Source organism: Vombatus ursinus, unplaced genomic scaffold (assembly GCF_900497805.2).
Source record: "Vombatus ursinus unplaced genomic scaffold, bare-nosed wombat genome assembly UNPS02014802.1, whole genome shotgun sequence".
NCBI lineage: Eukaryota > Metazoa > Chordata > Mammalia > Diprotodontia > Vombatidae > Vombatus > Vombatus ursinus.
This window is the reverse complement of record NW_020954580.1, coordinates 30855324-30870521: the sequence shown is the minus strand read 5'-3', so window position 1 is coordinate 30870521 and position 15198 is coordinate 30855324. Positions and strand designations below refer to the sequence as shown.

The 15198-nt window shown below is 37.4% G+C and overlaps 1 protein-coding gene across 2 annotated transcripts in view; it reads right to left on the bottom strand.

Annotated features, from left to right (window-relative positions):
- Positions 1 to 502: 502 nt before the first annotated feature.
- The window catches only part of MTRF1 (mitochondrial translation release factor 1), a 30649-nt gene continuing 15953 nt past the window's right edge, over positions 503 to 15198 (bottom strand). For both annotated transcript variants that reach the window (XM_027873708.1, XM_027873707.1), the window contains exons 7-10: positions 10046 to 10163; positions 4666 to 4802; positions 3172 to 3270; positions 503 to 662 (exon numbers count right to left, since the gene is read on the bottom strand). In XM_027873708.1, the coding sequence (XP_027729509.1) occupies positions 549 to 662; positions 3172 to 3270; positions 4666 to 4802; positions 10046 to 10163 (468 nt within the window). In that variant the 3' untranslated portion in view covers positions 503 to 548. The remainder of the gene's footprint in view (positions 663 to 3171; positions 3271 to 4665; positions 4803 to 10045; positions 10164 to 15198) is intronic.

The following is a 15198-nucleotide window of genomic DNA, read 5'->3' as shown; positions in this document are numbered from 1 at the left end:
AGCATTGTTCTCTCAACATTTTAGCAACAGCTTAATAAGGATGTGTTAAATTATATTAAAATTATTATTTAAAGTCATAGATTAAGCTTTCTAGTAGTACTAATGTCAAATGCAGGAAATGGTTTCAAAGTGTATCCGGATCCAAAAGGAAAAAAAAGACTTAGAAATAAAATGGCCTTTTAGCTGCATTTTCTCTGACTATTTCAGTAGGACTTGGCAACCTACTAAGGCAGCTAGGTGGCACAATGGATAGACTGCCAGGCCTGGAGTTAGGAAGACGGCTCTTTCTGACTTCAAATGTGGCCTGAGATATTAGCTGTGTGACCCTGGGCAAATCACTTAACTCAGTTTGTCTCAGTTTCCTCATCAGTAAAATGAGCTGGAAAAGGAAACAGCAAACCACTCTAGTATCTTTGCCAAGAAAACCTCAAATGGGGTCACAAAGAATTGGACGTGACTAGAAAAAAATCCAAAACAACTGAACTGAACAAAGCAACCCAAGTTTTAATCTTTTATTTGTTTTTCAAACAGCGTCCATTTTACTTTCTTTATTCAGAAGATTTAACGTGATTATTCAAAATTTCAACAAGGGCTTCTTCATTTGCTGACACTAGCAATCTTTCAATCAGCATATCCAGAGGTCTTCCACCACATAAAAATTCCTGACAAAAGAATATTAATTACTCTGAAAGTTATTTATGAAGAGCTGGTGAACAGAAAAAGATAAAAGTCAAAGGGAAGAGTCAAGTGACATATTTGGTTCTTTTTTTCACCTGTGTTGTCACATAAAATCAAGAAGAAATCATGAATAAAGTTGACTACAACTCTGTAAAATTACAGAAAGAACATTAGCTCAAAAGTGTTTTAAAAAAACTCAATCTGAATTCTAAGCAGTTCTTAAAAATTATAAATTAGCAGTCTAGTTTATCAGTCAGTTTTCCCTGATGTTGGTTAGTCTATCAAGATTCCAGAGCCTTCGGTAAGTGGATAAAATGTAACTTGCAAAGCTGAGGATCAGTTGCTTTGGGCTCAAAGGTAGGAAACAGCAGCCATAGGGCTCAGAACACTTGGGTTCTTTCTGCTCCCAATTACCTGTGTAACTTTGGATAAGTAATTTAACTTCTCAGGATCTCATTATCTAGAAAATGAAGGATGTGCTCTAAGCATTGATCTAGCTTTTTAACATTCTATGATTCTGCCTCTGAATAAACTTAAACCTTTATACTTACTTCTACCAAAAATGTCTTTTCTATCTCAGATTTCTCAGGATTCACTTCCATTCTACCTCTGTTCTAAAGAGGTTGTTTGCAATCTCCCTTCAACCACATACCCACTTTTATCCCTATCCATTTAAACTTTTCCAGTGTATATTACAACTAGTATTCTAAGTATTCTACAATTAGTATTCTAAGTATATTACAACTAGTATTCTAAGTATTCTACAATTAGTATTCTAAGAGACCGTTGTCTATCATCTAAATTCAGATACATAAACATATGATAATAAAACCTTGTGGTTTGTGATACTCTTTACGTTATCTCATTTGATCATCCCAACAATCCTGTGAATGCACAATCTGTTGCAGGCAGATTGTAATTTTTTACATTGTATTTAATTAATTGTATTTTACTTTGTATTGTAATATTTTATAAACTGAATTTGCAGAATAACAGTCAACTTGGATTTACATGGTTTGTTTCAATCAGAAGATTTCAAAATTACTTTGTAAACCTTCTCTGACTGCAACTGCTGAATTTAAGAATGGATTGGAAGACAGAGACCAAGGCTCTGATTCCAAGAGCATTTACTATTCAGTGAGTGACCTTAAACAAATCATAGGTTTGTTGCAAGAATTTTCTGTGTCCTCACTGGCTAATGCCCAAATAAGCCATCATGGGATGGATGCACAGAGAGGTAAACTGCAGTTTATTCACTCAAGAGTATGACCCATACCATCAGCAGGAAATGGACATGTGTCAACATTTCCACTGATCTCTCTCTCTCTCACACACACATGCATTCACACATGTCATCTTCAGAGTAGGGACTTTGAAATATATATATGCATACATAATATGTGTATAATATGTACATATTATATGTGCATTCGTAAATGTGCACACACAATTGCATATGTATACACATACACACATATCTCTTGAGCAGAGAGAGTCACAAAAAAGAAGATGTTTCTTACAAATCATTTTTAGTAAGAGCAGGTACAACAGAGTAATGAAAAAGGTACTTATGAAAACAAAAAGAGGATGGTTAAATTGTTACAAGGAAAGAATATATCCTTGTTAGCCTATCCATCCCCCCCTTTCAAAAGTCACTTTACTAGCCTACTCAGCAGACAAAGAAAACTATCTGTGCATCATAATTTTTATTTGAGTATCTGTGGTGCTTTCTAGAGGAAATCTCTTCAGTCTTGAGTTCTAACTCTATTGTCATACTTTTGAGACCTGTACTGCTCAGCATTAGTACAGCATCAGAGTAAAGATTCACACACTGTTACATTCTCATATTGGACAGTAAAGAAGTAAAACAAAGATGACCTGGCTACATACTGACATACCAAGTCAACAAACAGGTTTTTTAAACAAAAGCACTGATACTTTAAAACGAGGCACCTATCCAGGTATGGTGGTGCACACCTATAATTTCTGCTGCTGCCGCTGGAGGCTATCTGGTGAATCCCTTGAGGTCAGGTGTCCAGAACTAGTAATATAGTGACCCACATGGAACAGAGGACCACCAAGCTGCCTAAGGAAGGGTGAACTGGTCCAGGTCAGAAAAATGGAGCAGGTTAAAACTTCCTAACTAATCAGCATTGAGGAGGCCTGTAAGTGGCCAATGCACTTCTAACCTGCGTGAGATGGGAGACCCAGTCTCAGACCAAAAAAAAAAAAAAAAGGCATCAATGTAAGTTTTGACTGAGACTCCTTACATCTCCAAAGAAAGGCTTGTAAATACTAATGGTAGGACTGTTCTTGGGCTAATGAAAGCATTTACAAATTTTGGGGGACTGATAAATACTAGTACATTGACTCCAGATCATTTGTTAACATTTAGAATATTTTCTAACATTGTTAACATTTAGAATACAGCCACATGAAATTAGTTTCTTAACTGGAAATGAAGAGTAGGTAAAACAAATTCAGAAGAAATACCTTAATATCTCTAGCTTCATAAGAGATTCTATGGTCAGTGACTCTGTCCTGGGTGAAATTATATGTCCGAATTCTTTCTGACTGGGCTCTTGTTCCCACCTGTGTAACAACAAGCAGTAATCATTGTCTTAATTATATTGTTTTATAGCATTTTCACCTACATATACTGCAACTTGGCTAGTTCTTGTTATTGATTTTAAATTTCAAAAAGCTTAAATTACTTTCAAAGAGGTACATTAAAACCCAAAATCTTAAATCTTGAATGGACCTTAGAAATCATCTAATTCAACCTATTAATTTTATACATGAGAAAACTGAGGCTTGGTAAGAGTAAATCATTTACCCGAGGTCATACATACTTATCAAGGTTGTGGCAGAATTGGCCTTTTTCCCCCTACATAACAAAAACAAGGAATGGGTGGCAACTTTTTTTTTCAATTAAAATTATTTTTTTAGAAACTTCCATTTAAATACTTCAAGGAATCTATGATTTCATCAGCAGAGGCACCCCCCTCTACTAATCATCAACCCCTCTACACCTTTGTTGTCTTTATGAGTCATTGTGCCAGAAAAAAAATGCATCCTCTGGTGGTTAAAAACCATCCCAAGGAGGGAAAAATCAGTTTGAGAAAGTAGCCAGCTTACTTCTGCTACTGGGAGGAGAACATCAGGTTGAAGATCCGCCTAATAATGAAACTAACCAGCAGAAATACAGGTAGAATTCTAGACAGCCCAGGAATAACCCAGGCCAGAGAAAGGCAACACAGCCTAGATGAGAACAAGTGTTCAGCAAAGAAGCAAATTTAACCCCTTTGGATGAGAGAGGAGCTTTCACTCCTAGGCAAACTGAGGGGTTTGTTGTTGTTCAGTCATTTCAATTATGTCCAACTCTTCATGACCTCATTTGGGGTTTTCTTGGCAAAAATACTGGAACGGTTTGTATTTCCTTCTCCAGCTCCTTTTACAGATCAGAAAACTGAGGCAAAGAGAGTTAAGTGACTTGCCCAGGGTCACACAACTAGTAAGTCTTAGGCCTGCACTCAGGTCCTCTTGACTTCAGGCCTGATGTTCTATCAACTGCACCATCTAGCTGCCCAAATAGAAATGCTAGCTGTTATTATGGATGATTTGTATACAATACAATACACCATATATAACATAATATTTATGTAATATATAATAATAATCATTATTATCCTATTTAGCCTATTTACAAACGGACAAGTTTGCCTTTATTATTATCATATTTAATAGCCTTTATTATTATATTATTATTACATATTATTGGTATATAATACAATATACCATATATAACAATATTTATGTAATATATAATACTAATTATTATTATCCATTTAGCCTATTTACAAATGGACAATTTCCTGTTAACAGAGCATGACATTAACATTTAATATGGGAAGGGTGTTACATTTGATAAACACTTAAATGTTTAATTTTTATGCACTAGGAAGAAGTACATTACCTATATCTTACCTGCAGTTTTCGAACACTCTGTCTTTTACTTTGCTCTCTCTCAAGAGTCTGCTGGTAGAGTTTAGCTCTTAACACACGCAAAGCTGTATCTTTATTTTGGATCTGTGATCGTTCTTGCTGGCATTCAACTACTAGTCCTGAAAAACAATCAGAGATCCCAGAAGTGAATGATGGTCATGTGAACTCATAATAAGTGTACTGTATTATATGTTACAATATTTTGGTAGGTGCTGCACTAGAAAATTTTGGAATTGAAAGTATAATTCAAGTTAAAGAACCTGATTTCCAATCCTGGCTCCATTACATTTTACCTGAGCAACTATGAGGCAAATCAGTTCACCTTTGTGGGCACAGAGTTCTTCCTCTATAAAATAAAGTACTTAGACCAGATGATCTCTGAGATGCCTTGCAGCTCTAAATCCTATGACCTCTGGGGTCCTTTCCAACTCCTAGGAACTTCCAAAGACAGAAATGCTTTCTACAGAATGTCTCACCTCCAGCTGTAACGTAAAGACCTCCAGTGACAGGGAACCTGTTACCTGCTCAGAGAGCCCCATCCCATTTTCAGACAGCTCCTATTGTTAGAAAGTGTTTTTTTCTACAGAACTGAAATCTGTCCTTTACCAGCCTCTACCCATTACTCTTAGTTTTGTTTTCTGGGGCCAATGGGAACAAATATCTAAGATTCTCAAAAATAAAAAAGAAGAAAAGGAAAAAAAAAAGGCCTTTGGCTAGAATCAACATGCACATAAAAATCACTCAGAGGCCCAGTGGAAACAGAGAAAGGGACAAGCATAAGTAATGTCATAGACTCCCCGTGCTGGAACAGGGAAGACATTTATATCTACATTTTCACACTCAGGGTTCCACTTGTTGGATGCTTCCCCAAACTGACTGAGCACAAGGGACCTTCTCACGATCTTATGGTCTCTCCTCCCAAGGCAAGAAAAACTGAGCAAAGAATTGAAAGCAAAATAGATGCCCATCAACCAGGGAAGGGCTAAATGAACTGAGGTACATGAACATATGGGAATAATTACTATACTGTAAGAAATGACGATAGAGATCTCCATAGACTAATGCAAAGTGAAGTACGCAGAGACAAGATAACAATATACACAATGACTACAACAATGTACATGGAAAGAACCACCACCACAAAACAATCAAAATGAATGTTGTAAAATTACAAAGAACAAGCATGGCCCCAAAGGAGACACTTGAGAAAATACCTCCCCCACTTCCCTACAGAGGTGGGAGGTCCGCAGCTGTGGAACACTGCATATATCTTCAGATATTTTTAATGTATTGATTTCATTTGAGATATTTTCTCTGATCTCCATGACCATTCAAACCTCACCAAGACAGTACTTATGCACTAAAGATTCTATTTGCTGATTTCCCCCCATTCTTTCTTTCTTTTATTTTTTTTGGCGAAGCAAGTGGGGTTAAGTGACTTGCCTAGGGTCACACAGCTAGTAAGTGTCAAGTGTCTGGTCTGAGTCTGGATTTGAACTAAGGTCCTTCTGACTCTAGGGCCAGTGCTCTATCCAGGGCGCCACCTAACTGTACTTTGTTATATAGGATGATTCTCTGGGAGAGGGATGGATTCAGGGGACAATTATTTAGTGTAAAAACAAAAAGATTAATAAAAATTTACTTATAAAAGAAAAACACTCTTTTTAAAAGTTATCTAAGCAGTTAAAGTTAAAAAAAAAAAAGATTTGTAACTAAGGGACCAATGTAGAGGAAAATAAGGGAAAAAAAAGTATGAAAAGAATCTCTAGCACAAAAAGTTCTGAACTGTGTATCTCAAGCTAATCTATGTTCTAAACAGTATAGACATTTTGGACAGTGTATATTTGAACGGGTCTTTACCTAACCCAGATCCCACTGCCTGACCCCCAATATTATCATCTTTTTCCCCTCTTGTTTTCAAGCTGTGGCATGTTTTACTTTGCACCTACTTCCTCTTATTCTTGCCCTTTTTATCTTTTGCTGGCACTGACCTGGCAGTAATCTTTTTGCTGAAGGTTCCTCTGGACACAGGACATTCCATTTTTTGCATGATTTAGTTTCCTTTTTCTAAGCATATGATAATTTGTTGCTTGTGGCTAGCACTATTCTTACTGGGGAACTAAGGCTTCCCCCTTATTGTTCTGAACTAGCACCTAGATCAGAGGTCCTTAGCCTGGAATCCATTAGTCCTCCCAGTGGATACATTTCAAGGGAGTCCATTAAGGTAGATGCGAAAAATTACATCTTTATTTTCACTAAAGTCCAGCTGAAATTTAGTATTTCCTTCAATTATAAATTTAAAAGCAAACATTATTTTGAGAAGAGGGCCATAAGTTTTACCAAGCTGCCAAAGGGTCCATTACACACAAAAAAGGCTAAGAACTCCTGCCCTAGATTCTACCTACCATGTGGTCATAGGGTTGGATTACAGGCATAGACTTGCCTGCCACAGGCATGTAGTTAATTGAAATTCTTCTGCATTTTGCATGCTTCCTTTAACTTTTTTTTTTTTTTTAATTCAAGAATAATGAGCCTTCCTTGATTCATCCTCTGAGTTCCATTTTCTTGTTACTTGACCCTTGCTGATTCTTGCCTGTGAATCACCTAAAGCTCCAGTGACATCTATTCCTATTTACTCAGGTGCAAACTGACCCACTGACTGGCTCAGTTATTTCCAAAAGGAGAATCCCAGAAGACACCTAAATATACTCTTACAATCCAGAATTCTCTAGGACACACATTGAAATGAAATAAAGATCATCTCCAGGACAGAAAATTCATCCCAAGTACTATAGCCAGAAGCAGATAAGCAATATCCAGGAAAGTGGTGCCAATAGTTTAGTTCACAAGAAAATCTTATTATAATAAATGGGAGAGAATAATAGAATTTTCAAAGACCGAATGGACTTTCTTCAGATTTTGCATTCTAATTGTAAAAAATGAAAGGAACTTAGAAATAATTAACGTGTAATTATTTAAGATACTAAGGCAGGGCACTAGAAAAAAAGAATTATAAACTGAAAAGTTTAGTTAATCTCTCTCTTTTTTTTTAAAGTTTTGGGTTTTTTTTAGAGACAATCAGGGTTAAGTGACTTGCCCAGAACTCAGGTCCTCCTGGCCGGTGCTCTATCCACTGCACCACCTAACTACCCCCAAAACAGTTTTTTAAAATTAATATTTCCAACTTGCTTAAGCCTAAACAAACATTTTAGCCTGTCTCTATATTATACATTGGAAAAAAGAGTCGGGTGGATAGAGAGTTGTCAGTTACTAGAGATCCAATAGTACCTGAGCCTGGAAGGAATGGGGGAATCACAGTATCAGGGCTGGAAGGGACCTCAGTCAAGTCCAAACCTCTCATTTTACAGATGAATAAACTGAGGAGGACCAGAGAAGAAAAATGACTTACCCATTGTCATAAAGGTGGTTATAGCTGAGTAGGGATTTGAACCCAGGTCTTTTAACTCCAAATACAGGGCTCATTCCTCTGTTCCACAAAGCTGGAGTTCTAATGTTTTATTCCTAGGAGGGAGGGATTATAGTAGATACTACTCCTTACTCCAGGACCTTAAAAGTACATAAAAAGGTGCTTTTCTACTTCAAGTAAGAGATGACAAACATTTCAGTCCTCCCAGTATAGATATTTGGCCAAAGTCCTTAATATGTGGGCTAGCAGAGATTGATGTATTGGTATAACTTACCTAAAGTGAAGATTTTTTTTTCTTTTTAGAGAAAGTAAAGAATAATTTTTAGGAACTAGAGTGGATGGATAGAGGTGGAGAATGAATGTAGAGAATGAGTATTAGTTTCAATGAGACAATTAACTTTGATCTGGAAAAGTCTTTTAACCTCTTTGCGCCTCTCCTTCCTCATCTATAAAATGAAGGTGTTAGACAAGAGAACTCCTAAATCTGTATTTTAATACTTAAAATTTAAAGCACGCTATCATAAATACCCATCGGGACCAAATTGCTAGCAAAGCCTAGGCACTTCTAGAATTAGGAAACAAATCATGAAAGTTTGGAACAAAAGTTCAGGCAATCTTTCGGGTTTTGGTAAAAGCCAGAGGTTTAAATGTAGGATCACAGCTAGGGATGGTTGGGTCCATGAGGGCTTAAGTCTAGAAAGTAAGTGCAAAACCAAGACATTGGTTCATCAGGAAAAGGAGGGGCATCCATCCAAGCAAGAAAAGAGCCTGAGGCTGACTGAGGTTCAAGAGGCACACAATTACTGGGAATTCAAACAGATACAATGTCTATGTCAGAGAAATCAAGCAGGAAGTGTCAAGAGGTCCAGCCATTGGGAGACTGAAGTTTACAGAGAGTAAACATAGTCCCTAAGGGGCTGGTGTGCCAAGATCCAAGTCAGACTATGAATAAGATTATATTGATGGTGAATCACTAGCATATAAGGACTATAGATACATAGGACTCCTTATATCTTCCTTGCCTAGGAATTCGTATTTGTACGAGCTTGGGACAGGCCTAAGTCCATGGTTGGGGGACAGATAAGATACCACTGACCTTGGGTCAGTTTAACTAATGGATTTTTGGATAGATTTAATGGGGTCTGTGAACCTGATTGGGGAAAAAATTATATCTTTATTTTCACTAACTTTTGATCTCCTTTGCAATCCTATGTACCTTATTGTATGCAATTAAAAAAGATCATTCTGAGAAGGGATCCATTGGCTTCACCAGACTACTAAAGGTATCTATGACACAAAAAGGTAAAGAACCCTGCACTAATCCTTAGGAAGGAGGCCTAGGATGGTTCCCAGGAAGTCTAAAGTCTACGGACTGGGTCAGAGGATAGGTACAGTAGAGGCATTTGGAGCCAAGTCAAGCAACCATGGCAAGAGATGCTCCAATAACTACCAGAAAGATTCAACTGCAGGGCAGCGAGGTGGTGCAGTGGATAGAGCACCGGCCCTGAAGTCAGGAGGACCTGAGTTCAAATCCGGCCTCTGACCAAACACTTGACACTTACTAGCTATGTGACCCTGTCAAGTCACTTAACCCCAATTGCCCAAAAAAAAAACACCAAAATTTCAACTGCCTTTTTAACTGCAACTTAGGCTGCCAACCTTTTCATTCCTATGTTGCCTGTTCAATCCTTCTAGATTTAAAGGGCCTTTGTTGGTCTCTGATCAGGTATCCATCCTGTCTGTATCCTCTGGTAAAGGGTACTCTTCCTAGATAGATAGCATCGGTACCATGCCTTGATCATAGTTGGTGGTTAATAAATATTTGTTGAATTCAGTTAATAGGAAAGACCTTCAGGAAGCCCAAATGCCTTGGGAGTTCACTGGATTCTAACTGGGAAAAAAGTGAAACATCCAAAAGAGCAAAGATAGACTTACCTGTGGGAATATGAACAATTCGGACAGCACTGTCTGTTGTGTTAACATGCTGCCCTCCTGCTCCTTTGGCTCGAAATGTATCTATACGCAAATCCTTGGGTTCCACTTTAATATCTACCTGAGAACAAAGGCATTTGTAAGGGCTGCCCTTAGTAAAATTTCCTATTTAATAATGATAATAATAATTAATAACAAAAACAAATAATATAATAATAAACAATAAAATAATAATATAGTTTTGTACGGAAACCTTTTCAATAAATTATCTGTTTTGCAATAAAGTAATTTATTACCACTACCCAAAACTAATAAGAAAATATTCATAAAAAATTATTACCATAAACATTGTATTTCAACTGCTTGCTATTTAGTGGCACTAATTTGGAATGTTATCAAGTCACAGGTAATCTAATATTTCATAAGCTTTTACTTCTCTGTCACTCACAGAGTTATAATGGAGAATGCTACATTATACTCCTAAACATCAAAGTTTTTTTGCATATCAATATTCTTCTAGTGATATTACTATAGTGTCTAAAAAGCATAGTAAGCGACTTAGTAACTGCTTGCTTCTTTCCTCCTTCCTTGCTGCCTTCTTCTCTTCCTCTCCTTCCTTTTTTCCTCCTCCCTCCTTTTCTTCCTTCCTAAGAACTGAAGCTATAGACAACCCAAAAGGTAATATAGAGGTAAATGATGATCCTGAGCGGTTTGCAACACATGAATGAAAACACAGAAGAAATAGTGTAAATAATGTGGTACAGTGGAAATAGTGCTGGATTTAGAGTTGGAAGACCTGGGTTCAGATCCTGCCTCTGCCACTTACTACCTTCATGCAAGTTATTTCAGCTCTCTGGGTCTCAAGTTTTTTGTTTTCTAAATTTTTATTTATTTATTTATTTGCGAGGCAAATGGGTGACGTGACTTTTTGTGGTCATACAGCTAATAAATATCAAGTGTCTGAGGCCACATTTGAACTCAGGTGTTCCTGAATCCAAGGCCAGGGCTCTATCCACTGCACCATGGAGCTGCCCCCTGGGTCTCTGTTATGTTATAAAAGTCATTTTATAGTTGGCTTCTAAGGTCTTTTTCAGCTCTAAATCTACATAATTCTATGATCCCAGGAAAAAAAAAGGCCCGTCATTCAACAAGAGCAAGGGATAACCAATGAAGTGTCAACAAGCTTAATTAGTATCCATACAATATCAAGAGAATAAGGTGGCCCCAGGACGTTGGGGAGACTCCTGTGGTGTGCTTACAGGAGATGGACAAAAATGGCACAAGAAGGGCAGATAACTGCTTTGATGGATGAATAGATTGCAATCTGCTTTGATGCTGCTCTTGTGTTCAAAGTTTTTACCTACCTTTCCTTCCATACTTTCTATATATCTTTTCACAATCTGAATTTGTCAACAAGTTCCCTGTTTATGTAAATCTCTTTTTTTTTTAAATCTGTCTTTTCAACCAGCTCCCCTTTTTCATCTGCAGAGAAATTATTTCTGCTTGTCTTTAGAATTTAATTCTTGATGGCTTTCCATTCCTTTTCAGCCAACTTCCCCTGCAAAATTTTATACCACTGGACCCCACCTAGCCTTTCTAGGAGCCCTTTGGAATTGGCTCTGCTAACATCTGGGGAGCACGAGACTATGTCCAGCCTCCCTCTCTTTTTCAATCAATGAGGGAATGCTCATTCTTAATTCATCAACAGGTTTCTTCTTGTTGGTCATGATTAAACCCGGCACAGCACTTCCCCACATCACTTCTTCCACCTTTTGAAGGATGAACTTATCATTTAGGCAAGTCACAAATTTATTAGCTCCTCTCCTTTTTGGCAGAGAGTACACCAGCAAGTGCCTGTAGTTGAACTTCTCCATCACTACAATACTGTGTTTCCAGTCCAAGTTCCTTATCTCCTCATTCCCTCCTTCTGTCAAACAGTCTATAGCACACCTCTGTGACAATAGTGTTTTTGTTGCTACCTCTGTTAATCTTCACCCAAATGCTTTTCAAGTTTCTTCTCTGAGGTTCTAAGATGTCTTCTAAGGAGGAGATAGTCATAATATATCATGCTATTATACCCATCTCTTGCAGCTGTTCTATATCATTTGAATAAAGTGTATATATGAATATATACACACACATACATATAACTTCCAGAGCCAAATTACAGTCATAAATTCCATCCAACCAAGTCTCAGTGATACTTATGAGGTCAAGTATCCTTCCTTCCATTAGACTGCCTAGGTCATTGTGCTTCTTAACTATAATCATACACTTCTATTCTTTTTTTTAAAGAGGCCGTCCTTTGCCTAATTTTTATTAAGCCTTAATCACTGATTAAGTGCTTCAGTCAAACAGAGACCTGTTAAAGACCTTAGCTTGAAAAGGCCAAGGTTCCCCACTGCATCCTTGGCCATCTCCAGTTGTCCTGATCTGTAGCTGGCCAAGGACCCAGATGGCTCCAGAGGACAAAGTGAGGCTGGTGACTTTGTACAGCCCTCCCTCACTTAAATCCAATTCACTTGCACGTCATGGCGTCACTTCCTTGACGTCATGGTCCTCTTCGAGAAAGGACAAACAGCAACATATACTTTAATATAGACAACTGTGAAAATCACAGAAGGGATAGAACCATTGTTCAGGGTGGATGGAATTATGATAATGGAGCAGAGAGAAAAGGCAGAACTATACAAATTTTATTTTACTTGCTTTCTATATAAAAGAAAATGTTCTTCAGACTAAGGATAGAGCAAAATTGGATAACAGGAATTTCATATTAAAGACAGATGAGACTTATGGATAGATAAAATCTTGACTTGCTTATTGATACTTTCCTTCTTGAAAAATTAGAGAAAGTGATAAAAGGAATTGCTGTTATACCTGATCCTAGTCATCATGGAGAAATGGGTTGCCAAAAGAGAAAGGAAGGGAACCTTAGGAGATTCCTGATGTACCCTTTAAAATAATGGGCTACCAAACTCTGAGTGACTGCGCTGATTAATCATGATCTTGAAAAACGGATGATGAAACATACGTTGCTTAGTGGAGAGGTGGGAGACTATGGGTATGGAATTTTGTATACATTGTTCTTTTTTGTTATAAAGGAGTGTTTGATGAGTAGAGTAGAAAGATACATGTGGTAATAACTGTGATGTAAAAAGGGAGGGAAAAGGGAACAAGTATTTATTAGGTACCTAATATGTGCTAAACTATTTATAAATATTGTCTCATTTGATCCTCACAACAACTCTGCGAGGTACATGCCATTATTATCCCTATTTTACAGTTGAGGAAACTGAGGCAGACAGAGGTTAAGTGACTTGCTCAGGGTCACACAACTAGTATGTGTCTGAATTTGAATATCTGAACTCAGGTCTTCCTGACTCCAGGCTTAGCATTGTATCCACTGTACCACCTACTTGCCTCTAAAAAAAAATCTAACCAACATGACAAAGCAGGAAAATGATAAATGTTGGAAAAGATGTGGGAAAATTGGAACACTAATGCATTGTTGGTGGAGTTGCAAAATGATCCAACCATTTTGGAGAGCAATTTGGAACTATGCCCAAAGGGCAAAGGGCTATAAAAATGTGCACACCCTTTGACCCAGCAATAGCACTTCTAGGGCTATATCCCAAAGAGATCATACAAATGGGAAAAGGACCCACATGTACAAAAATATTCATAGCAGCTATTTTTGTGGTGACAAAGAACTGGAAATTGAGAGGATGCCCATCAATTGGGGAATGGCTGAACAAGTTGTGGAATATGAATGTAATGGAATACTATTGTGCTATAAGAAATGACGAACAGGCTGACTTCAGAAAAACCTGGAAAGACTTGTATGGTTTGATGCTGAGTGAAATGAGCAGAACCAGGAGAATGTTGTACACAGTAACAGCCACATTGTGCAATGACTAATATTGATAGACTTAATCCTTCTCAGCAATACAAGGATCTAAGACATCTCCAAAGGCCTCATGATGGAAAATGCTATCCATATCCAAAGAAAGAACTAAGGAGTTTGAATGCAGATTGAAGCATACTATTTGCTATTTTTTTTTCTTCTGTTTTGCTTTATTTCCTCTTTCTGGTGGCTCCTCCTATTTGCTCTAATTCTCACCTACAACATCACTAATGTGAAAATATGTTTAATAGGAATATATATGTATAGCCTATATCAGATTGCGTGCCATCTTGGGGAGGGAGTTGGGGGAGAAAAATTTGAAACTCAAAAGCTTATGGAAGTGATTGTTGATAATTCAAAATAAATTAATTAAAAATTTAAAAAAAACCCTAAAATACTTTACAAAAATTTAAAAAAAACCTAAATTAAATGATGTGCCCAATCTAAAAGGATGAAATTTGCATCAATGCTTAAAATAACCCTATAATTTCACAGATGTGGAATTCTCTTCACCTAGCAGATCACAACCCTTTATAGCTTAACAGATAGTTTTATTAGTTGCTATGGACATATCTTAACCTGGTGGCTCAACTTTTATGGGTGAACTTCACTGAATTTTGCTCAACTGGTCCATTGCTGGACCTCTCCATAGTCTTTCCATCCTTCCAGGGCTTGTATAGAGCCTAATATATAAAGGTTGATATAGAACCTTTGACAGAGGGTCACCTCCATACTACAATTAGGCATCTAACCAGGACTTCAATGGAAGATAAATGTAAAGTTTTACCTGGGTTAAGAAAAGCAATAGCACAAGTATACACTAGGAGAGGCATCACTAGAGCACATTTTGTATGAAAAGGGATTTTAGTGGACTGAAAGTCCAAAAGGAAACAAGAATATAATGTGGCAGCCAAATGGCTAACACAAGGTTAGGAAGCATTAATAGAAGTGTAGTATCCAGAGTAAATGAGGGTGATGCTCCCGTTCTACTCTGATACATTTGCAGTATTGCATTAAGTTCTGAGAGCCATAATTTAGGAAAGACATTGGTAAGCTAGAGCATTTACACAAAAGAGAGTGACCAGAAAAGTCAGGGAACTTTAAAATCTGCTGTAACATGATCTTTTGAAAAACAGGAGATGTTTACCCTGGAGGAAAGAAGCCTTAGGGAAACATGACAACTGTCTTCAGACAAGCTATCACAAGGTAGAGGTATTAGATTTGGCTTGTTTGCCCCCAGAAGGTGGAA